Here is a 25,358-nt window from a genome sequence, read left to right as displayed (position 1 = left end):
AAGCAACAAATACTATTTCATTCTGTGAGCATTGCAGATGAGTCAAGGTTTGAATATGAAAATCCATCCTCTGACTGATTCCTTCCTTGTTCTTTTCCTTCTTGAAGCTCTCCATGGTTGTGAAGGCCACCAAAGGCTCAGAATGACATGCCATCTTTCCACCAGGAAGTGAGAGTGAATAAGGGAAGTTAGAACACAGAGGGAGAGCCCTAGGGGGCTAGTCTGGAAAGCCAGAGAGATGGATTTAAAGAACAACATGGTTTCTTTCATCCACATACACTTCTACATATAGACACATACACACAACACACACACACACACACACACACACACGTAGTTTTCTAAACCTGTATCTAAAAGTCCACCCAAAGCTAAGATATGAATACCTACAAAGAAATAATGCTCAGTCTCCTACATTCATGGACTTTTCCAGAAAAAAAAATCAACTTTAATTAGAGAATGAAGGAAACACAGCTTTCTTTGGACCAAAACCACCAATATTCACTTGCATGGGGATCTAGACTTTCTCTGTTGTTGGGAGGTGGCTTTGAATTTTCTGATCATTTTGGTGAGTTTACAGGGAGATGAGCCTTTGTGAGCCTCTTCCTCTAGAAGATGTGGGCTACTGGCCCAAAGAGGAACTAAGGACATTTCCTGGGAGCTGATTTCTTGGTCAATCTCCTCTACAAAGATGGAGGGCACCTGGTGGGCAAAGCCCTAATCATGAAGAGTCTACATGTTGCTGTCATGTTATATTTCAGGGATCACAACTAACAGAAGATTGAGTCTGAATGCCATTGAGTCATCAATTAATACTGTTTAATAAATAGGCCAGAGAGTTAGCTGAGAGTTTGTCTCGGCAGGATGCCGCGTGCCACCAAAGTTATGGAAGATTGTCCCTTTAATCACTAAGGCAAACATTGTTTAAGTGTCAATATACATAAAGCAATCACATAAAAAAAGAGTTATAAATAGAGAAATTCCAAAGATTCTCCCACAGACAGACAGGGAAATGGAAATGAAAAACAAAACAAATTTATAAACAAAAGTAGAACAAATAAACAAACAAAACAAAACCACCCCTCCCATTTGCTTCAAGTTCCTTTTGATGTACAGTACTCAGCATCTTTGGATACCTTACAATGACTCCAAATTGTAGACAAAAAACACCTGAAGTAACTAGTCATCCGAAAAAATGGAGTTTATAAGAAGTCATCACACATCTACAAAAAGACAAAACAAAACAAAAAAGCCCCAATGTCACTAGATTCTGTTTTGTAGTTTGGTTTGCCCTCCATCCCTTGGCTGCTCCAAGGGTTGGGGGAAGGTTTAACTGGCAGATTCTAGGAAGCCAGTGTTTGAAATGGTGGTGGGGGGCCAAGAAGCCTTCTTCCCAGGCAGGTGACTTCCAAACTTGAAGAGCAAGTTGGAGGAAACCAGCGAAAGCTGTACAGTGACTCATGTGTGTAAGGAGTGGAAGGTATAGAACTGAGATAAGGTTAGGCTAATGCTGGGGCCCAGCAGAGTCCAGGAGGTGAGTTTTGGGTGTGATGGAGTCTGTGGTCTTCTGGGGCCTTAGGATCAGCTCCCAAGGGAAAACTAAAAAGTATAAGTCTGTGTGTGTGTGTGTGTGTGTGTGTGTGTGTGTGTGTGTGTGTCAGAGAGAGAGAGAGAGAGAGAGAGAGAGAGTAGGGGTGGGAGATGAGGAGTTCCTCTCAGTGGAACCACTCAGTGGGCCCAGGGAAAGGGAACTCTAATGACATCTTCTCAGTTTCTGTTGGTTCAGCCCTATCCCTGCTCTCAAGAGCTTCTCCCAGTGGATTGCTTCTCTAGCATGTTTATAGAAACCAGTCACCTTTCAGGGAAGGAAAAACAACAGAACTGGAAGGCACCTGGCAGTTGGAGCCTTCTTTATTTTCAAAGTCACCTTAGGTTCAGGTTTGAATGACCTAGGGCTATGAAGCCAGCTCCCCAAATCCCTGGTCTCCAGGGAATAGTCCGAATGGTGCGGTCAATCAAAATCCACACAGAAGTCCAAACACATTATTTAGCTCATCGCTGTAACCTTCTCCCCGCCATACTTGATACCAGGGCTTCCTACAAGGAGTAGGACAGAGGTTTGGGCTTTTGGTTCTTTGATTTTCCCTGTCCAACCTTTCGCTGAGGTGTTCAAATGAACAGAAATGAACAAACATAAGATAGCCAAGGAGGAAATGCTGCCAACCCCTGGACAACAAAATGATAAAGTCAGCCCCTGGATCAGCAGGAGTTACGTGAACACAGTTTTCAGGAACCTTGCATGGAGTGGGGAGCAGCAGAAGAGAGGAAGTGTTGGGTTTTAGAATAAACAGCTGTCCAATGGACCACCTTCCCCGGTGAGTACTGGTGAATCCCCAAGACCTATTTGGGTGGTGATCTTGACCCATCAACAGAAGAAATAGGTCCCAGGCCTGGGAAATCCTTTATGAGAAATGGTTTACTGGATTTTTTTCAAAGGTGCTTCCTTTGAAAAGGAAGGGTCTACTAATGACAGAAAGGAAAGTTTTCTGAGCCCCTAAAAGTCACTCTCTGGTCTGAGGCATCAGAAGGGCAGCAGTATGGTTCCCTTCTGGCATGGTCTTCTCCTGATGTGGCCCTCATTCTTTTCCCACTGGGAGTGGGGATTTATAAAGGAACACAAAAAAACAATAAGCTCAAATTTCTCCTGGCCTTTCTCCTAAGAGTTCAGAGCACCTCCCAGAGGGTCCCTAAATAATCCTCTGAACTTCCTTTGAGAGGTAGGAATGGGAGGGCCCTTATGCAGATGGGAGAAACTGAGGCACAGAGAGGGAAAATAACCTGCCCAAGGTCATATAGCCAGTCAGTAGAGGAGCAGAATCCAGCAGGTCTATCCCCTTTCTCTCCAGAATTCTCTTCCCTTGGATGTCATTATCCTTCCAAAACAGGAAGGGACATTTCCCTTCATGAAGGTTAAGGGGGAGCTCTTAGGAATCCATTGGGAACTGTAGAATCTGCATTGGTAGTGATGTGGCAGCCTCTCCCTGAAGAATACCATCAAAGGATTAAAGGGTCTTAGCCAGCAGAAGTCGCCCAGCTTCTGCAGGCCCTGGATGCCCACCTACCCCCACCCATTCCTGTCCACCTCCTGGCCTTCCTTGACAAATTGGCCTCCATCTAGCTACTGGTACAACTCTGTACTGAGATAGTGTTTCCTCCCTGGCTCCTGTGATGGGGAAGAAAGATGAAAGAAGCTAGTGCCCAGGTCTGCTTAGATTTCTGTGTCCAGTTGTGAATAGCTATTTCCCTTAGAAGGTTATTTCTCTTCTTTGGAGTGAGAAAAGTGGTAGCTGCTGCCCAAGGAGGCCTGGGTTGTGTGGCTTTGCTACTATTGTTTTTTTTTTTTCTTTTCCTCTTTTTTTTTTTTTTTTTAAATAAAATGTAGAGAATTTACAAAACCTGTCTTGGGGCAAGGGAGAAGAGGAGGGAGAGGGCAATAGGGAGTCGTGGTATAGAAAAGGAGCAGGACACAGATGAGCATGACAAAAGTTAGGGCTAATTGTTTGCTTCAGACATAGAGGCCATGTGGTTGAGTCCTGCCAGCCCTGTAAGGCCGGCAAGCCCGGCACTCCATGGGTCTGGGAGAGGGAAGTAGGGTCGAGCTGCCATGTTCTCTGCCAAGGCAAATGCAAAGAGGCCCCCTGCATTCCTCTCTGCCTCCAGCTGTGCCCTCCCAAAAAGCTTCATCTGTGTCTCCTCAAACTGTCGTTCCAGCTCCTGCAGGCTGAGGGTCCCCTTTGGGGCCCCCAGATAGTGTTTCGGGGGGCTGGGACCTGGCAGACACATGGCGGCCCCGCCAAGATGGCCACCGATCTCCCCTAGGGTGGGTGGCATCATGAAGGCCTTTTCCTCCGTCGGGGGAGTGGGGCCAAAGAGAAGGCTGGCAGCCCTCCACGAAGCAGGCTTTCGGCCTCGGCGGGGCCGGGATATCCGGCAGCTCTGGCGCTTGATGTGACGGTGTAGGTGGTCTGAGCGGGTGAAGCTCTTGTAGCAGAACTCACACTGGTAGGGCCGGACACCTGTGTGAATGCGCATATGGTTTTTGAGGTCATAGTTGTGCACAAACTTGGCATTGCAGTGGATGCACAGGTAAGGCCGCTCACCTGTGTGCTTCCTCATATGGATTTTCAGCTTGTCCTGCCTGTGAGACAAATGTGGGGGAAGGGATTAGAATGCAGAAACTTCATTCCTTCTGTTCCTATCCTCCCCTAGTTCTGAGGCCTGCTGCTATCACTCCCTATGCTCACATCATCCACGCCTGGAACTGCTTTAATTGCTGCTGCTCCCTCTCCAGTCCACTCTCCAATCAGGTATGGTCACTCACCTACAATGTATTCATGGGGAAGGGGCAGCAGGATTCCTAAATTCTCCCTTTCCTCCACATCTTCCTTATTTTGCAAGCATTTCCACATTTTTCTTTTAGCTCCAAGTTAACAAGGCTTCCCCATGAGAGCCTCACCTGAGGTACAGTGGGACAGCATCCAGGGCAGCTCATAATGCCAGCCTTGTAGCCATTGGGTGACAGCTCCCTACCCCCCTCACTGGGGGGAATGGCATACTCTGCTTTGGAGCCTACCTTTCCCACCTCCGATGCTGTGGGAATCACTTTATGTTTTGCTGTTCCCATCCTGGTGCTTCAGCTCAAAACCCCTTATCCCAGCCCAAACCCTGGGGCCTGTTGAGGTCTGTTCATCCTGAGAGCAAGTTAATCCAGGTGACTATAGAAGGCTGGGCACACCTCATCCAAGCATCTCATGTGGCAGTTCCCTTCCTAAGCCCTGGGCTCTGTTCTTTGTCTGCAGGTAATTTTACTTCTTATAAAAGTGCCAGGTGCAAAAGGAATGCTCCCTAATCAACAGGACTGTTTTTCAAGGTTTAAGTTACTGGTATTTCGAGGCAAAGCATAGTATGGGGGGTAAGCCTCCATGGTCTGGAGGCCAGGCTTCCACTCTCATCTTTTCCTCTCACCTAGCTCTCATGAGTGGGGAGTCCTTGGGCAAGTCAGTTCTCTGGGCAGAGACTTTGCTAGGGCCTCAGCATCTTATTCTAAACCTGGCTCACACCTAGGCCATCCTTTTCCCATGCTTACAGAGCACCAGTCCTTACTCTTCAGGCTAGAAATGAAAACATTTCTACCAGCAATATGCACCCAGAACAGGATTTGAACCTGGACCCTCTTGTCTCCAGGACTAACCTTATTTTTTTTCTGGGCTACATTGTTTGGGTAAATATGTACCGAGCACAACACATTCTCTGGAAAAAAATTTATGAATTCCTCATATAAAGTTTCTCTAACATTTGGAAAAATGGATTACTGATGGGGAGGTTCCCCTCCTCCTCCTTCTTTTAATTCGTTAAGAGGCTTCATGGTAGGGCAGGCTTCTAAACAGGGAAGATGTGGGTTCAAATCTCACCTCTGACCCATACTGACCATACATAGGCTATATGATTCTACCTCTGTCACTAAATCTTTCAATCCCTCAGGATATGTACTAAGACAATAATTGAAGAAAAGGAGTCCATGTGCATCAGTAGAAGAATTGAGAGTTCCCTACTAAAGAAACCAAAGGTATTGGTTTCCCCCTCCCTATTTCATTGGTTAACTCAGATCAATAATTCATGAGGTCCTGGTTCTCTCTCTTTCCTCAAGTTTCTTTCTCATAACACTTTGTTTGGATCCTTCCTTTGTTCTAATTTGTATCATGGTTATTTGTGACTACATCTACACGTCTAATCTTCTCTATTACAGATTCCTTTAGGGCAGGGAGAGTCATAACTAGCAATTCTACCATGTGAGGTAAACATCCCCAAATATTCCTAGGGTGAGTAGCATAGAAGGTGCCCCCAAATCCAATTCTAGGAGGAATTCAGTGGATTAGTGGGAGAACTTTGGGGAGAGACCTTAGGATACGAGGCTCCATGGTAGGGAGAGACACTAAGACGAGGAATGAAGCACAGAAAGAAGACAGAAAACGTGAGACCTCTCTTCTCACTTCCACCAGCTTCCCATTTTAACAAATTAAAATAGAAAATAAATTCAAATTAATTAAATTAAATTAAAATAATTTAATTTGTGTTAACTAGTTTGTAGGCTCAATTGTTTCTATCAACTAAAGAATTACAAACATTTGTAAATTTTGATGCCCCTGGGGAAAAGAGCCATGGATAGTTATGGCTCTTAGGACAGGAACTGTCTTATCCATCATTGAAACCCCAACCCACAGCAGTGCCGTGCAGTGAGTGTTTAATAAATGCTCATAGAATTAAATCAAAGATAATCTTCACCTTCTGACACATAAGTGACTTAAAGACTGTCTCTTAAAACTTCATAGTTTTTTTTCTTTTTCTTTTTTTAGATTTCATCTGTATTAGGAAGCCTGCACAAAGGAAGCACCTTCATTCCTGTGAAGAATAATGGGAACACTCTCTTCTCCAGATCCTTAGGATTTACAGAAAGGCCCACTGAGGCAGGCAGTGGAAGTGTTATTTTCCTCATAATGGTCATTCAAATATTTGTACCCCTATTTAACAAGTGAAGAAACAATGCTTAGTGACTCCTCCAAATGCGCACAGCTTCTAAGTCTCCAGTTTTGAGGCAGGTCATGGTCTCTACCTCCTTCTTAAAGCCTTTCCCTAATTCTATCAGATCAGCCACGACTTTCTCTTCCCAGTAACAACAGCACTTTTTGTGTATGTGGTAACTCTCCAATGTACTTATGTAACTCGGAATATCTGCCTTGATTTCTTATCATTCTTCTAAACTGTAGGGTCTATGAGGCATCAGAGGATAATAAGAGCCAACATTGACAGGTTTAGGTCTGTGGTTGCTTTAAGGTCTGTGGGCAGCTTGGTGGCACAGAGGATAGAGCTCTGGATCTGAAGTCAGGAACACTCATCTTCATGAGTTCAAATCTGATCTCAGACACCTACTGTGTTACTCTGGGCAAGTCACTTAACCTTGTTGGTCTCAGTTCCTACTCTATAAAATGAGCTGGAAAAGGATATGGTAAACTACTTCAGTATCTTTGCCCAGAAAACCCCCAATGGGATCATGAAGAATCAGGCACTATTAAAATGAATGAACAGAAAGATTTAAGGTTTGAAAAGGCCTTTACATACATACTTTGTCTCATTTGACTCTCCCCTAGACACTATGAGGCTTGTTATGTTTTATTATCTCCATTTAATAGATTATAGAGCTAGAACTGGAGAGATCTTATTTTACAGATGTGGAAATTGAGGCTCAGAGAGAATGTTTGACTTCCCTGAGATTACACAGCTAATAAGTATCAGAGATGGAATTTGAGCCAAGGTCTTTCTAATCTCAAGTTTTTCACTGCCCACTGCACCTCATTGTTTCTCCATATCCTAGGATCCTAGATTTGGTGCTGTGAAGGCAGGATCTATATATTGTCTAAACTACATCTCCCTCAGTTCTGACATAGGGCACTGCATGTAGTCGGCATCATATAGATACAGTTGTTCTCACATTTGTAGGTGTGTACCATAGACCACCCTTCCTAGAGTCCCTCAGACCCCCACTATAAGTCCTGTATGTGAAATGAAACTTCTGATTTCATGTTAGGGCTCTGGTTTCTGGCTGGCACCAATTTAGAAATCGAATTCCACACTGAAATTACTGGCCACAGCTTAATTTGATCAAATTAAAAACCTTTCAACATTGGTGAGTCTGGGGCTGCCCCTTCCAGGACCCTGGGACTGAGAGATGTTTTACTTTTGCCTTCCTGATTGGCACTGACCACTAGATGTCCCACTGACTCCCATGTCCCTGTTGTCTCTAAAGCCTGACCAAAAGAGTTTCTTGGGGGATAGAGAAAGGAGGGGGGCATTATGTGAACATTACTTGGGGGAATTGCTTTACCCCATTCTGTCCTTCTCTCCCCCATGGCTGAGCTCCTGGCCTGACTGTTGTTCGGCTTGTGGGTAGGGTCATGGAGCTAGCCTTCTAGTGCCTAGGATACAGGGATGTCCCTTGCCCTTCAGGACCCCTTTGTATGTCACTGTTACTGTCCCTGTGGGAATCAAGCAGCTGGAATGACTCAGGGAGACAGGAAGAATGGGGGTGGAGGGAAGTAGCTGTGCCAGCTGGTGCTCAAAAAGACCTGAGGCTCATCTACATCCCTCCAATGAGCACTCTGAGCCTGGTGGGGGAGGAGGGAGCTCCCTTCTCTTTTGTAACATTTCCCCTTCGTTTCCCCTTAAAGGATGCAGCATTCACGTGCTTTGTAACCACATTGTATCTATAGGGTTTCAGGGAATTCTTAGACCTGGAAGTAACCTTAGAGATCTTCTAATTAGGGTACCACTCCCTCATTTTACAAATGGGAAAATCAAGACCCAGAGTGGGTGACTAACTTAGGGTCACACAGTGGCACCCTCATCCCTCTTTGGACTATTGAAAGACAATGACAAGGAATAAAATGAGGGATTATGTCCTTGGCTGGTACTTGAGTTTTAGAGTTCCTCTCTGAGCCTCAGTTTCCTCCTCTGTGAAATAAGGGAGTTGGATGAAATGATCTTTCACCTCCCTCCCAGCTCTTTGAGCATTTCACAGAAGTGATGCAGTAACAACTGCATCCAAGGGTCCCCTATGGGAGGACTTCCATTTCCATGTTTTTCTGATGCTGGGGAGCCCCTGTTCCCATTCTTCTCCTCCAGCCCCAGAGCAGTGGGGCTGAAGGGGGCAGGAAAGGGAAGGGAAGGGATTAAGAAGGGATTGAGCCGACACAAAATTAAACACAGCTGCCATGAGAGAAGGATGGGACCTCCTTGTCCCTTGGGATTTCCTGGACCACAATTGAAGGGCCCTGGCCCTAATTCAATCTCATTCTTAAAAAAAATCACCAAGTTCTTAGGGCTGGAAGGATTCTTGAACAAGCACCTGGTGTGTTCCTCTGCCTTCAGGATACAGCATACCCACCCCTAGTGGCCCAGACAGATCAAGAGGTGATCCTATTTTTAAAGCTCTCCCCCAGGCACTAGCCAGGCCAGTACTATAAAATCCTCGTTGTTTTTTAAGGCTTCCTGCCAATGTCCCATGTCCTGCACTCAACCAACTCAAAGGACACCCATAAATGCAGGTGCATTTGCTTGGATAGAATCACAGAATGTTGGAGCTGGAAAAAGCCTCAGAAAACATCTTCTTCTTTCTCCTCATTTGACAGATGAGGAAACTAAGGCATCCAGAGTTTAGGTGATGTGCTCAGGTCACCTAGCTACTTAGCAACACAGGCAGCCTTGGAATACAGGCCTTCTGGCTTTGCAATTCAAGCTCCTTCCCATACACCATTGTCATATACCACATATACGTCTCTCGTGGAGGGCTTGGAGTCTGGAATGCACAGTCACTTGTGGTGTGACCTGGACAAGTTGTTTAAATCTCCCTCTGCCTCAATTTCCTCATCTGTAAAGTGGGTATAACAATAGCACCTACCTCCTAAGATTCTTTGGGCAGCTAGATAGCACAGTGAAAAGAGTACCCAGGCCAGAGTCAGGAAGACTTCTCTTCCTGAGTTCAAATCTGGCCTCAGATACTTACTATCTGTGTGACTCTGGGCAAGTCACTTACCCTGTTTGCCTCACTTTCCACACCTATAAAAACGTCTGGAGAAGGCAGTGACAAACCACTCCTGTATCTTTGCCAAGAAAACTCCAAACAGGGTCATGAAGAATCAGATACAACTAAACAATGATGACCTAGGATTCTTGTGAGGATCAAATATCAAACATCCAACTGTAAAGCACTTTGTAACACACAGATGATAGTGGTGAGCCATTCAGTAACCCCATAGCCTAGGGCAAGTCACTTTCCCTCACTGGATATGTAGTTTTCTCATCTATAAAAGTCATGCTTTCTCTCCCTTCCTTCCTGCTATCTCCTGCTGCTTCTACACTGACCTGAGTCCCAATCTATGGCCTTCCTGCCTGCCAGCTAAAAGATTTCACCTTCTGAAAAGAAGGCCAGGCCAGCAGATCCCCATGAGCTAATTCATACCCAGAGTTAATAAAAAGAGCCAGGAGACCTCTGGCCTAACACTGAACTGCCCTCCATCAAGTTCCCAATCAGAATAATGCTTTCCCAGCACTATAGACACAGATCTTCTCGGCAACCTGAGGGTATGAAACTAACTCCCTTCCTCCTTCTGTTGTTAATGACATTACATTATCTTAATAAGGTTCGAAGAGCTGCCAGAAGTTAGGGAATAAAAAAAAAATTCCTAGCAGAAGAACTGAAACCTAAACAAACAAACAAACAAAATCCCAGCTCTCAACATTGCCCTGGGAAAAGACAACCACATTCTGGGTGGGTTGGGGGGCTGTTTTGTTAGTTAGGTTTATACCTGAAGTAGGAGATTTGAGTCTAAATGTGGTCTGTTTTCCTGCTATCTGGAAATGTAACAAGATTATAAAAATAATATTAGCTGGCATTTATAGACAGCTTTAAACTTTTCAAATTTCCTTCTGTTCATGGACTCAATTGAGGTTCACAAGTCTATAAGATCATTATTACAGAGTCTACTCCCATTTTACAAATGAGAAAACAAAGACATACTCATGGTCACACAGCTCATAAGTGTCTTCCTAACCCTAGTTCAGCCTTTCTGTCTTATTTCAACATACTATAAAGGATGACAAGAAGCATCTATCTTGGCCCTCCCCAACTCCTAGCACTGCATTTTGAAATACTCCTTCCCAAGGGTCTAGAGGTAAACATGAAGCATAGTAATAAATAAGAGACAGAAAGACTGGGTTCAAATCTTGCTTTGGACACTTACTCTGTGGCCTGGGGCAAGTCACTTAAATTTCTCTGTGCCTTAGTTTCCCTATCTGCAAAATGAGGCTAGACTTGATGGCATCTAAGGTTTATCCCACTCTCAAACTATGATCTAACTAGCTAGAGACAGAAATCTGTCTCTTACAATATGTGTCATTCACTGTTATTTCCCATGCATTCATTTTGTCTCACTAAACCAAACTATGATGTCCTTCCATTCTGCACTCCTCTTTTATCCTCTCTTGTCCCTGGTACACAGTGCTGGGCACTCATAGCCCTCAGTATAAGATTATTTGCTAATCCTAACCTTGACTTTGGTGGCTATGATTCAAGGCACACCTGGGACTGAACCCTTTGACTGTGGTTGGGTCTGTATGCCTTTCTTGGAACAGAAACCACAGAGAACTTCCTTCTGCTTGTCTGAAATCCCACCTATCCTTCAAGGCCCACCTCAAATCCCACCACCTCCATACATCCTTCCCTGACTCTTCTAGTCCCCACTGAGTTTCCTGTCCTCCAATCACCTACAGCAATTGTGGTCTGTATGTTTACCTGCTAGTCTTGGGCTATCTGATGTTGTTTTCTGCCACCCTCAACCTCTGGCAATTTGTAAAGGTCATCCTGCATGCCTGGAATGCACTGATTCCCCTTCTCTATTAAAATCCTTTTTTTCTTCACATCCTAAATCAGATGCCTTCCCTGACCCTCCCCTAAATGAAAGTATTCTCAGATTTTTTAGTGCACTTTGTCTCTTTCCTTTGTCTTATGACATTTTTTTCCATCCTTTCTTACATTCATCCATCCATTATATCCTCCCAACTGATCCAACACTTTGAGAGTAGGAGCATCTCATTATTCATATTTATATCCCAAGTGCCAATGTGTATGCTCCATCTCCCCAGTTAGACCATAAGCTTCTTGCCAACAGTGACTGTGCCTGACACTTCACTGAATCTCCCATCAGGGCATTCTGTTGGTAATGAAGACTGCCCCATGGCACAGGGTGGTCCATCCTAGTGGTAGGTAAAAGTTAGATGGCACCAGGAATGACTTTCTGTTGGTTAGTGTCTCTTCATCTTCCGTCCTTTCTAAATGTGTGCCAGGGACAATAGAAGAGAATCCAGAATGAATTCCTGAATAAGTTCACCCAGAGGCTTATTGTCAAACCCTGTGGGTTTGCAGACTATTAAAATTATTTTCAAACAGTTCTCCGTCTGAGACCTGTTGGAATTCTCTTATTGCTAAGGTCGAAAAATATTCTAGTCTTGTCAGAAAGCTTTGACAGTGTATATTTTGCTTGTCCTGAATGAATTTTACCCAGCAATGTACAGAGCCCGGAATCTAACATCCCCTTACACAACGATGGACTTTTCAAAGGAGTTTTAGAGCTCCTCAAAGGCCATCCAGGATTGTGCAAGGAAAGACATATCCCTGACACAGTGTTTGCATAGACTGCCACCTCATTCCTTTTCTTACCCTTTGATGGAGTATTAGCCATGAGGATTTCCAGGTCTTTTAGCAGAAGATTGTTATGAAATGGCTGTTATCTCTGGTATGGATTAGTGGAATGTCCTAATTATTCTCCTTGATTCCAATCTCTCTCCTCTCCACACAGCTGCTAAAATAATCTTGCTAAGGTCTAGGTCTGACCACATCACTCTCCTGCCCCTGAACCTTTAGTAAATGGCTCCCTTTTACCATAATAAAAATTTTTTAAAATAATACTTATATAGTGCCAACTATGTTCCAGGAACTATGCTAAGTGCTTTATGAATATTATCTCATTTGATCCTTATAACAACTCCAGAAGAAGGTACTACTGTTATCCTCATTTTGCAGTTAAAGAACCTGAGGCAAACAGAGGTTAAGTGACTTGCCCAGGGTCACACAGCTAGTAAGTATCTGGGGCCAGGTTTGAACTCAGGTCTTCCTGACTCCAGACCTGGTGCTCTATCTACTGTACCACCTAGAATAAAATACAAACTCTTCATGGCATTTAAGGCCTACAAACACCTAGCTTCAACCTGTCTTTCTGGTCTTACTTTATGTTGCTACCTTTAATGAACTCTATATTGGAGTTAAACTGGACTATTAACCATTCTTTGATCTTCTTCTACCATCCTCAACCTATGACTTTGTAAAGCTCATACCATATACCTGGAATGCACTGATTTTCCATCTCTGCCTATTAAAAATCCTTTTGTTTTTCCTTTACAGCTTAAATCAGGTGCCTTTCCTGACTCCGTCCTAAGCGAAAGTGTCTTCTTCTAAGTTTTTTCTGGTGTTCTTCGTTTCTTTCCTTTGTCCAGTTCCATTCTTTCTTTCATTGTGCTTACTCATCCATCCAACATGTCCTTCTTGCAAACACCTTGAGGGTGGTGGCATCTCCTTGCTCATGTTTGTATTCCAAGTACCTAGGCACACACAGTAGGTCTAACAAATATTTCTCATACAATTTTTTTTTTAACTGAAAGCTCTAACTGTAAGGGATGCTGGAGGAAAGGGATTCACAGGATCACAAATTAGAGACTGAAACCTGGAATGGGAATAGTGACTTGGCTACGGTAATGCAGGTAGAAAGTAGCAGAATCAGAATTCAAACCCAAGTCTTTTGACTCCAAATCCAGTGTTTTAGGCAGGTAGGTGGCTCTATGGATACAGTCAGGAAGACCTGAGTTCAAATTTAGCCTCACATACTTACTAGCTTTGTAATTCTGATTAAGTCATTTAACCTCTGTTTGCCTCAGTTCTCAACTATAACATGAGAATAATAATAGCACCTACTTTCCAGGCTCAAATGAGATAATATTGGTAAAGTGCTTAACATAGTACCTCAAACAGCATCATTTTTCTTTGCTACCATATTCACTTGGTTTTCTCTCAGGACAAAACCAATAGGGCATTTTCACCTTGGAAACATTTTCTATTTTTTTTTCCCTTTTGATCCACATTTACCCAAAGAAACTAGGAGCCAGAGGGCATGATAAGCCTGGCTAGCAGTATGGACAAGGCTCCCAGGTGGTGCCAAGCATTACTGGCTTGTATGCCTGCCGTGGACCGGCAGGGGCTGAGGGGGCCTGAGGACACCGAGAAATATAGTCCAGGCCAAGAATAGCAAAGCTCAGCCTTGATGTAAGTCTTAGGGATGATTCAGGACCTAGATTAGGTCAATGGAAGGATGACAGGGTAGGGATTTGATAAGATCAGCTCAAGGATTTAGCTGCAACACAGAGCAGATTCATCAGTGAAGCAAGGATGGCAATGCATCACTTCCAACAGGGACATATCCCCTGCTGCCTGCCATAAAGCTGCTGGGTCCAGTTGCCAACCACAGGATGAAAGCATCAGGCAGAGCATTACAAGAAAAGGATTAGCTGTAAAATTTTGTACATAAAGAAAGGCCTCTAATTCAGTCCCTAGGAGGGATGAATGTGAGGTGAAAAAAACAGCTTCTTAACCATAGACCAGAACTCACACATCCAAGTGAGTGCTACACCCTTCAAAGTAGTCACCTTGGGAGGTGGCAGACTTATTTCAGAGATATTGCCACTACTCATCACATGTTTAGAGCTCCCCTTTGGAAACTGCCTTCAGAGTCAGATTACAGGGCAGAGAAGAAAATCATCTTCATTAGTTTATTGTTTTTTGTTTTATTTTTGCTACAGACCCATGGTTTCATCATTAGGAGGAATGCTCAGTGTGGAAATTCCATCCACTGACATACACTGACAATTTATCTGTAATTTATATTCTTAGAGAGTTGATTGACTTGGAGCAATGAGAGGTTAGCTTCCTTGCCAATGGTCATACATGATTTGAACTCAGGTCTTTTCATTCCAAGGTCAACTCTCCACCCATCAGGACACTGGCTCTCCACTGCCTTTTTCTCCCCACAAGACCCATCTTATTTTCCACCCAAAACAGGAACCCCCTGCTTGACCTCATTCACCAGCCTTGACTCTGAATTCCATTTGGTCATTCCCCCAAATCAAATTCAACTGCAAAGGAAAATGTGGTACCAAAGATGGCTGTGCTGGAGACAACTATGTCTCCAGGTTGTTTCCAGAAAAGACTTTAGAGTTGGAATTTGGTAGTTGTAGCTAACCAAAATAAAGGATTTTTTTTTTTTGGTGTAATGAAGAGAGGCCTTGGAGTGAATATTAGGGTTGTGTTCATACATGTGAAAGGCTGTTATGTAGAACTAAGATTAGACATTTTGGTTCAAAGGCCAAGGGTCAGTGTGTGGGACTTTGCAGGGCCAGATTTTAGCTTCACTCGAAGAAGAAACTCTTACCAACCAGAGCTGTCCAGCAATAGAATAGGCAGCCTTGGAGAGTTTTAACTTCCCCATCACTGGAGATGGTTAAGCAGACTTGTCAAGGATAATAGTAATTACAACTCTTGTGTAATACTTCAAGGTTTGTTAAGTGCTTTCTTTTAATGTAGCAGGGATTCATTCTTGCTTCAGAGAAGGTTTGGCCTAGATGCCTCTGCTACTCCTTCCAGTTCTGAAACTTTGTGATTCTATGATTCTCTACTTGAAAGAAACAAAACATTTTCATATATAAGTTCTGGTCTGTTGAAAAAAAATATGATTCTGATATCTGACATGGCAGCATGCTCAATATGTGGCAGACACAGTTTCTCCCTAATCCAGATTCCTAGGATCATAGTTCTAGAGTTGGAAGGGACCTTGGAGACCATCTAATCTAACCTCACTTTGTTGTTCGGTTGTTTAAGTCATATTTGACTTTTCCTGGTCCCGTTTGGGGTTGCTATTTCCTTCTCCAGTTCATTTTATAATTGGGGAAACTGAGGCAGACAGGGTTAAGTGACTGGCCCAGGGTTTCCCAGTTAGTAAGTGTCTGAGGCGAGGTCTGAACTCAGGTTTTCCTGACTCCAGGCCCAGGCTCTGTTCATTGTGCTAAGTAGCTGCCTTACCCCCTCACTTAGAGGGGCAAAAACAGAACCAGAGAAATGAAGGGACCTGCCCAAGATTACACAGGTAGTAAACATCAGAAGTGGATTTTGAACTCAAGCCCTCTAACTCCAGTGTCAATGCTCCTTCCATTATATTATTCATATATCTCTAATAAAAGGTGCATTTTGGTAGTTGGTCAGCTGGATGTTTTGGCATTATTATCCATGTAACTTTTCCTAACATAAAAACTGTTGTGGAAATTGGTAGCACACTCATGTTTGCTGACTGTTCTGGTGAATGACAGTCTCAAAAATGAAGCTGCTTCAAAATCTGATGAAATTGTTTTACAAATCTTATGATAAAGTGTGCTAAAACCAACATGCTTCATTATCTGAATCGCACAAACATTATTGAAAATTTTTACAAAACACAAAGCTCTTATTGTTTTTTGTTTGGAGGCAATCTGGGTTGTGACTTGCCCAGGGTCACACAGCTAGTGTGTCTGAGGTTAGATTTGAACGCAGGTCCTCCTGACTCCAGAGCTAGTGTTCTGTCCACTATGCCATCTAGCTATCCATCCTGTTATTGTTTTAAATTTTTTAAATAATGGTTTATGCTTTTTTCTGGTCTATCGTAAAAAACAGACAGAAGGAGAGGCAGTATGGTGTGAGACAGAAATTGGGTCTTGGAATCCCAAAGATCTGGGTTCAAGTCTTCCTTCTGGCACATACTTGTTGTGGGACCCTGGTTAAGTCATTTAATCTCTCATTGCCCCCGGTAACTCTCTAAGATTATAAATCAAAGAAAAGACACAGTTGGGACGTATTGGGAGGGGAATACCTCCCTGGATACTCCCTGCACTGATGAAATCATAGGTCTGATAAAAACACAAGCAAACACAGAAATATGTAAAAGAATAAAAGAGGGTCCAGCCCTCAAAGTTTGCCCTGGACCTTCTCATTGACTACTACTGCCTTCTCAGCAGCTGGTTCACCAGATTAGGTTATCTTCTCAGGATCCTAGTGAGAGACTCAATTTCTCCTGAGACTTCTTCTGCGACAAGCAGTACAACCTCAAATCTCTTCTTCTCCGTGAGTTTCACCTTCTTCCTCTGAATAAGATGATATCTAAAGTCCCCATTTAACAAAATAAATAAAGGTAATACAAAATGAAAATAAAAATAAAGTCCTTGTGATTTTTTTTTTGCAAGACAAAGTACTTAGCTTGTGAATACAAGTTTCTGTGAACACTAACATTCTGACCCATTGGACCTGGAGCATGGACCTAAGAGCAGCCTTTCTTTATACCCTTAACAAAGTGTCTGGCACATAGGTACTTAATAAGTTCTGGATGACTGACAGACCCTCCCAGATTCCAGACTGGGTTCAGTCCAAACTCCCTAGGTCCATCCTTCCCTCTCCTCCCCCTAAGTCCTCTTCATTTCCCTACCTTTCTCTCCACTGCCACCCCAACCTTCCCTGACCTCTGGGAGCACACCTGGTAAATCGAACCTCACAGATGTTACACATGTACGGCTTCTCCCCTGTGTGCGTCCTCATGTGCCGCGGCAGCTTTCCTGCTCCCATGATGATCTTATGGCAGATGGGGCACTGCTGGGATGCCTTGGGCTTTAGCTTCCGTTCCTCCGCCAGTGGCCACGGGGGAAAGATGCTGCCTAGGTGGGTGGCACTCAGGAAGTTGAGATAGGCGCTGTAGTCAGTCTCAGCCTTTATGGGTCCCAGGGGCCCCCCAGGAAGGTCAGCAAACACATCCTTGAAGAAGTCACCAGGGAAGGGTGGTGGTGGCTGTGGTGGGAGTTCCTCCTTCTCTTCTTCCTTGATCTTCCTTTTTTTGATGACCAAGTCTAGGGGTCCATTGTCCATGGGCTGTTCAGGCAGCTGGGCAAAGGCACCAAACTCTCCAGGCCAGAGGTGCGGAAAGAAGCCTGGGGAAAAGGGCGATAAGGCAGGCCTTCTGTCAGGGATGTTGGCTTTGGGGTAGAGGTTTTCTCTCAGTAAAGACTCAATGGAAAAATCACGGATGACCCCCAGATGACCAGGGCTGCCATTCGCCTGGAAAGGGTTGGAAAAGTCCCTGGGGGTATCTGCAAAGGCCTTCTCTGTGAGGTGATCTGTCCTGGAAGGGCTTTGGTGGCAGCTAATATCCTGGGCATCAGGCAGGTTTTCCTGGTCGGCAAATTCCTCAGCCTCATCATCCTCATCCTCATCATCTTCATCTTCTTCCTCCTCATCCTCCTCCTCATCCTCTTCATCCTCATCATCATCATCCTCCTTGTCATCTTCCTCTTCCCCATCCCCTCCAGGTTCCATGATCTCCAGGCACACGTTAACAATGCACTGGATCTCCAGCATTTTGGCAGCATTCAGGATGTGTTTTACATTGGAAGCTGTGATCGTAAGGGTGGATGTGTAGGCAAACTCCAGGATGGCAGCCAGTGCCTCTGGCTGGACGAAGTCAATCTCATAGACATAAGGCTGGTCAGCTAAAGTACCTGCTGTGAAGAGCTTCTTGAAGTACTTGCTGCAGGCAGCTAGGACTGACCGATGAGTCCGATACTCCTGCTCCTGGACCACCAGCAGGACGTCACAGAGTAGGCCATCATGCCGCTGTTCATTCAGGCTACACAGGACTTCACTGCTGTGGTTGGGGAAGGGAATGCCAATCAGTTCATCAATGCCATTGGCCATGTTCTCATCCAGAGCCCTGCAGGGACACAAGGCACAAGTCAGGGATTAGGAAACAGGTGCCCATAATGGAAAAAAAACCTCACAAGATCTGAGATTAAGGGTACCCTGGGCAGATTGGCCCACTCATTGTCTTCTAGTCCAGAGGTGTCAGATGTGTGGCCCACAATGCAAAATTCCCAAGTGCACCAGATTAAACTGTAATTGGGAAATGCTTCACAAAATTATTTAACAAAATAAATACAATAGGACATAGATGATGTTACTATGTGATTTTCTATGTCAATATGCAGTCCACAATTCTCGATAAATTACTATAGTAAGATCATTCTTGTTTCTTTGATTTTTTTGCTGTTGTTCTTTCTCATCAATTCAATTCAGCTAGGTTTCTTTTAATGCAATTCAACAAGTATTTAGTGTTTATTGTGAATAGAGTACCAATATTAGAAGTTGAATGAGGAAAAAAAAACACTTAGAAAAGGCATAATCTCTGCCTTCAAGGAGATTACAGTCTAGTACAAAATAAGACATCAATAGTGTACACAGAATATACAACATTCCATGACAAGTGTGTCAGAGTTACAAAATAAAATATTATATGAGATTCGAGGTAGAAAGCCATTCCTGACAGAGTGTAGCCAGAAGCCTTCATGCAATGTGAACATTCTCCATTCACCCATTAGTTTATCCAAATCCCACTTCAGGACATAGCCCATGATGTCTTCTCCATGATGTTTTGCTAGCCCATCCCAGAACAATGATTTCTCCATCTTTTGAACTCCTCTGGGGCTTACTCTCTGTACCCACAGGACATTTACCATATGCTTCCTTAAACTGATATGTACCTCTTTGTGGGTATACATCCTGCCTACCCAACTAGACCATAAATGTTTTGAGAGGAAATCCTGTGCCCTATATTTCTTTGTATCCCCAGAGCCTAGAACAGAGCAAAGCAAATATTGACACTCAATAAATACTTGTTGATTACCTAATATGTTTGTTCCTGGCAAACTTTTGGAGAACATTATTATAGGGATGGCAATTGAACCTGTCAAAAAGGAAACGGTGATCATTGAGAGCCAACATGTCTTCCAAGAATGGGTTACACTAGATTAAACTCATTTTTCACTCTCTCTCTCTCTCTCTCTCATTTTTTTTTTTTTTTGGTAATAGTTACTAGACTTTGTGACATGTTTCTATGCTCTGGCCTCCATCTTGCATTCTAGCTCTGCTCTGGGTCTTGTGTTTCTGAGTGGTGAACATTCTCCATAACTAGCCCAACTCAACCCCATCACATTGCTTCTCCCTGAGCAACTTCATGTCCTGCCACCACAGCCTTCCTTTCCATCTCTGCCTCTGAAAACAGCAATCATGTCAAGACTACCGTCCCTGGAAAGAAAGTGTAAATCCATTGCTCTATGACTCCAATCACCAATCCTGTGATTTTTCCTTTCCAAAACACCATTCCCTGGCTACAACTTCTCTACATAGGTTGTCTTTTATTATACTATAAAGTCTTTGGCAGCAAGAATCATATTGGTTTTTTTGTTTGCAGCCCCAGTATTTAGCATAATGCCTGATATATATATATATATATATATATATATATATATATATATATATATATATATATATATATATATATAGTAAGCTTAATAAATGCCTTTTCATTTATTCATTCATTTATTCATTCATTCACCAGGGAAACGCTGTTAAAATAGATTAGCTGGATCTTAGCAAGGCATCTGTCAAATTATCTCAGCCTATGCTTATGGAAATGATGGTAACATATCAGCTAGATTATGGTACAATTAGGTAGATTTAGAACTGTTTGAAAGGTCACACAAAGTACACTCATTAACAGGTTAGTATCTACCGGGAAGGAGATCTCTATTGGAGTGGAAATCTATGCCTGGCCTTTGACCCATAAACATTTTTATTGATGACAGACTTAAAAGTATAGATGGACTACATGCTTAATATAAGTCAGCTCTGGGATATGAGGGTAAAATTGCTATTGCAAAATTTGAATTGTCAGGCATAATATCCAGAAGGAAAGAGCTGATAGTCGTGCTGTTGTGTGCTAAGATGCTAGGGGTAGCTTGAGTTAATCTTCTCAACTCCCTTACCTACTCCCTGAGTCTACTGTGTATGAAGATACTTTGCTCATGAACCACTTTAACCTGCGGCTACTGAACATGCTTTTTATCAGAGAAATTGCCAATCATAACTCAGGCTTTGAATGGCTCATTACACTGGGATGCAGTCCCTGTTGTTTCTTCTCCATCTCCTGACTCTGGTTGTTTTCACTAGATCTCCCTCCTCACCTTTGACCCAGGTTTCCTTCAAGTAGGTCCTAGCTAAAATCCTGCCTTCTACATGAAGCTCTTCCTAACCCCGCTTTCCCTAGTGGCATCACTTTGTTGACTGTAATATTGTATATGTAATATCCTGCATAGCCTTTTTGTACATAGTTGCTTTCATTAGAAAAGATTAGATTGTGAGCTCCTTGAGAGTGGGGCCCATCTTTCGCCTTCCTTTGTATCCTCAATGTTTAGCACAGTGCCTGACACATAGCAGCCACTTAATAAAGCCTTATTGACTGACTAGATGTTGAGTACTTTGTCGTGGTTGGACCACATCCAGGGATTATGTTCAGTTCTAGGTACCATCTTTCACAAAGGGCATGGACAAACTAAAGCAGGTGACTGGGGCAAAGGGGTCATGCCACAAGGGGAATCTCTTAAAGGAAGTAGTGATGTTAGCTTAGAGTAGAGAAGGTTTACATAACAGATGTCTTCAAGAATTTTCAGAGTTTTCACTTGGAAGAAGGCTTAAAATTGGAGCCATTTGGCTCCAGAGGAGCAATGGGGAAGTTGCTGAGAGGCAGATTTAATCTTGAGATATGAAAAACCTTCTAATCATTAGGGCCATCTCAAAGTGGAACAGGCAGCTTTGGGGGAAAGTGGATGCCTTGTTCCTAGAGGTTGAAGGCTAAATGAACACTATGGGAGCATGGTGGAAGGGATGTTTGGTCGGATATGGATTTGACTAGATGCTGGACAGTCAGAAGGCAAGATGAATTTAGGCAGCGGAGAGAGGAAAAAAATCAAGACACAATCACTCTCCAGGCAGAAGCTGTTGCATTTTAAACTGGAAAAATGATTATGGAAAAAGAAAAGTCCAATTCAGGTTGGTTAATTCTATCTCCTCAACACATTTGTGCTTGTCTCCTTCTCCAAACTCCTACCACTGGCCCCTTAGGTTAGTCTCTCCTAACCTCTCTCCTAGACTCTTCCAATAGGTTCCTAATTAGTTTCTCAGTTTCTAGACTCTTCCCTCTCAAAACAATAATCCATATACTGGTAAAATTGATTATTAGAGGTATAGTTCTGATCTCATCATTATTCAGCTCAAGAAACTTCAGTAGCTGCCTATCGCCTCACCAGTGTGTACTGCACTCCATGCTCCATGTCTCATGCATCTCAGTGCCCTCCTACCTCTCCTCAACTTTGGGGATGTTAGTTCCCTTCGAGGTATAGCTCAAGTGCCGCTGTCTTCAAGAGACCTCTCCTTATTTCCTCTGTTGTTAGTATCCTCCACCCCGATGCTTTGTACTTATTTGGCATATGCTCCGAACGTCGTATATTCCCACAGTAGACTATAAGCAACTTGAGGTCAGGGACTATCTGACCTTTGTCCTCAGAGCCTATACATAGTAGGTACTTCATAAATGCTTGTGGGATTGACTGATCCCAAATCTAAGGCTCTTTCTGTTGCCTTCAGTGTTGCCTTCAGTGTCTGCACAAACTAGACATAAATCACCTTCAGTGTTTGTGTCAGTGCACTTGTGTCTCTCCTAACTACACCATGTTCTGTGGGCATCTCATTCTTTGACCCTGGCAGAGGAACCAGACCGAACAGAGCTACAATCATTCTTGTGAGAAAATGAAAATAAAGCAAAACCAGGACAGCCCACACCCCAAAGGGAAGGGTACCATTTGGAGATTCCCACAGGTTTATCTGTGAGATGTTTCCTCCCTCAAAGTGTATGCATGAGAAGTGCCAGGTCTCTGATATGTACCCTGGGAGCTGGACCTTTGGCTGTTGCTCTAGTGAGTTAAGGGTTTTCAAGGGCCCCATACTTCTCCTTCCTGTCAACTCCTTGCCCTTGGCTTCCCACAGGCTGTCACATCTTCTCTGGGGCATTTCATAGAATCACAGATTTAGAGCTGGGATGGACCTTAAAGGGCCATTGAGTTCAACTCCCTCATTTTACAGATAAAGAAGCCGAGACACTAAGGGCCCAAGTGATTTATCCACAGTCATATGGCTATTAAGTATCTGAGACAGGGTTTGAATCCTGGTCTCCCTTACTGCCTCCAAATCCAGTGTTCTGTGAATTCAGCCACAACTCTAGACTGCTTGGCAGAGTTTCTAGGGGTTGGGCACCAACTGTTACTCACTGAATTAGCTAACACATGCAAAATGCTTTGTAAACAAGGTACTATGTAAATGCTAGTTATTATTATTATTTCCTCCAAAGGTCAGGCAACTCTCTAGCCATAAAGGAGTCGCCTCTGAGAGAGCTCCCACCCAACATATTCTTTACTTAGAAGACTAGACTTCCTTTAGAACTTTCTTGGAGGACTCAGGCTCACTCCAGGTAGTAAGTGGTTGAGAGACAGTATGGGCCTCTTTTACTACCCTCACCTTGCTTTCTGACCCCTGGCTTCAAAAGAGCTTAAGATTTAGAGCTGGAAAGTAATAGTGGACATTTCCACAGTGCTTACTATGTTCCAGGCTTTACAGCAGTTATCTTGTTTGATCCTTACAACAACCCTGGGACAGAGGTGCTATTATTATCCCTATTTTACAGATGAGGAAACTGAAGCCAATAGGGTTAAGTGACTTGCCCAGGGTCTCACAGGAAGTAAGTGTCAAAGGTGGGAGTTAAACTTGGGTCTTCCTGATTGCAGGCCCAGTGTTCTATCCACTGACATCATTTAATACAACTCCATTTTATAGATAAGAAACCTAAGGGTCAGGGCCATATACAAGCAATCCTCACTCCTGCCCCTTTCTTCTTTCTCTGCATGAAATTCAATTCATTAGTTCATGCATTAATTCAATAGCTGAAGCTAGGATCCTAGAACTAAAGTTTAAAGGGACCTCAGAGACCATCAAATTCAACCCTTTCACTTTACTGAAAAAGAAACTGAGGTTCAATGATTTGCCCAAGGTCACACAGGTAGTAAATACCAGAGGTGAGATTTGAACCCAGCCTTAATTCAATAATTCAATTCCATTTAATAAATATTTATTAAAGTGCCTATTATGTACCAGGTACTACATTAAGTATGGTGGGCAGGGGTGGGGGTGGGGGGGAATGCAAATAAGGAAAAGAAAGACAGTTCTTTCCCTCAAGAAACTTATAATCTTACGGGGAAAGACTATACAAAAGAAAGTTAAAATGGAGAGGGGGCGGCTCCTGGGGAATGATGTTAGTGGAATCAAAGCAAGCAGAGCAGCTCAGGGAAAAGGAGAGTTACTGGGAAAATTCTCAGCCCTCTCTCTATAAAGGGAGGCTTGGGAGGAATGGATGGTTCCACCCGTCAGAGGAGAGAGGCAACTGAGGCAGCTGAGAATTTGTTGAGCATCTAAAGCCCAGTCTTTGAAGTTTTTGCCTTCAGAGCCCATCCACTATACCAATATGGCCTGCTCCATAAAAAGTCACTAATAATTAATCAAACTAAAGGCTGCTCCAGGATGTGATCAGCTTGTCTCCAATCATTCTGTGTTTTCTGAGACAGGGACTTCATGTTGAAGACTGGAATCCCCAATGTGAGCCTGGCCTGGTTGTGGGGTATAGGTTCAGGGATGCACTCTTTGGATCCCGGTATCTGGAAAACCGAAAAATGACTGGTTTGGAAATGAGATGTTGGGGAGACTTCTGAATGTCACCAGAGTTCCTCCCTTCTCCCCATCAGGGCCAAGACACCGGGGCAAATCATATTCTATCTCCTTCCTGCATATGTTTATCCAGGAAAAAGAAAGTTAAAATGAATAACAGTGGTAACCTTGAAAGGGAAAAGAAACTGCAAGATGCCTGAGGATGAGGGGCAGGCCTCTTGCTGCATGGATGAGGGTGATTTTGCCTGTGGTATGGACTGATTGCATGTATGAGACTTGGATTTCAGAGCCAGTTGGCAAGGCCGCCTCCTCAGTGGCTGCTCTCTGAGTCACTGTTCTTTTTCTGTGCTGGTGGTGGGGTGGGGTGGTACAGGGGGCAAAACAGCAGGCCCAGAGGCAAACTAATGTGCTCTGAATGTCATCTCCAATTATACTGGGAGAGCCTTGATATCTCTCCTTCCTCCTTTTCCTGCTTTTCCTGCTCTTCCTGCTCCACTCCCAGCAACATCTGATTTTCCCAGCAAGGAGAATGGGAGTGAGAGACAATTCAGAGCACTGGAGCCTTGGGAAACAGCTGTTTGAGGAGCATCAGCCACAGGTCACAATGCATGTGGGGAGGCTGGTTTGGGTGGAGCTTTACTGGTCTGCTGCCTTCCTGACACTACCAGAGGGCCTCCAGCTTAGGAGACTCAATTCCCCTCACACAGCCACACAGGTGGGCCTGGGCTCCATCTACTTTCCTCCAGCCCCATGGGGCAGACACTGAACTGCAAGCCATAGAAAAGGGGGGCTTCATAGACTTGGGAGTTCAACCCCTATCATTTTGCTAGTAAGATAGGCCTGAGAGGGAATTGACTTGCTCACACAGGGAGTAAATGTCAGAGCTGAGCTATTAACCCCCATTCTTCATCTCCAAATCCAGATCTCTTCCCACTCTATTAAGTTGCCTTGGTCCCATTCTAGAAAC

General features: G+C 43.7%; 1 protein-coding gene across 8 annotated transcripts in view; it reads right to left on the bottom strand.

Annotated features, from left to right (window-relative positions):
* Positions 1 to 802: 802 nt before the first annotated feature.
* ZBTB7C (zinc finger and BTB domain containing 7C) overlaps positions 803 to 25,358 on the bottom strand; it is a 505,030-nt gene continuing 480,474 nt past the window's right edge. For all 8 annotated transcript variants that reach the window (XM_072605169.1, XM_072605168.1, XM_072605166.1 and 5 more), the window contains 2 exons: positions 17,271 to 18,497; positions 803 to 4,198 (listed from right to left, as the gene is read on the bottom strand). In XM_072605169.1, the coding sequence (XP_072461270.1) occupies positions 3,553 to 4,198; positions 17,271 to 18,481 (1,857 nt within the window). In that variant the 5' untranslated portion in view covers positions 18,482 to 18,497 and the 3' untranslated portion in view covers positions 803 to 3,552. The remainder of the gene's footprint in view (positions 4,199 to 17,270; positions 18,498 to 25,358) is intronic.

The sequence above is a fragment of the Notamacropus eugenii genome, chromosome 4 (assembly GCF_028372415.1).
Source record: "Notamacropus eugenii isolate mMacEug1 chromosome 4, mMacEug1.pri_v2, whole genome shotgun sequence".
Classification (NCBI taxonomy): domain Eukaryota; kingdom Metazoa; phylum Chordata; class Mammalia; order Diprotodontia; family Macropodidae; genus Notamacropus; species Notamacropus eugenii.
The sequence above is the reverse complement of the archived record's forward strand: the minus strand, read 5'-3'. Positions and strand labels throughout refer to the sequence as shown.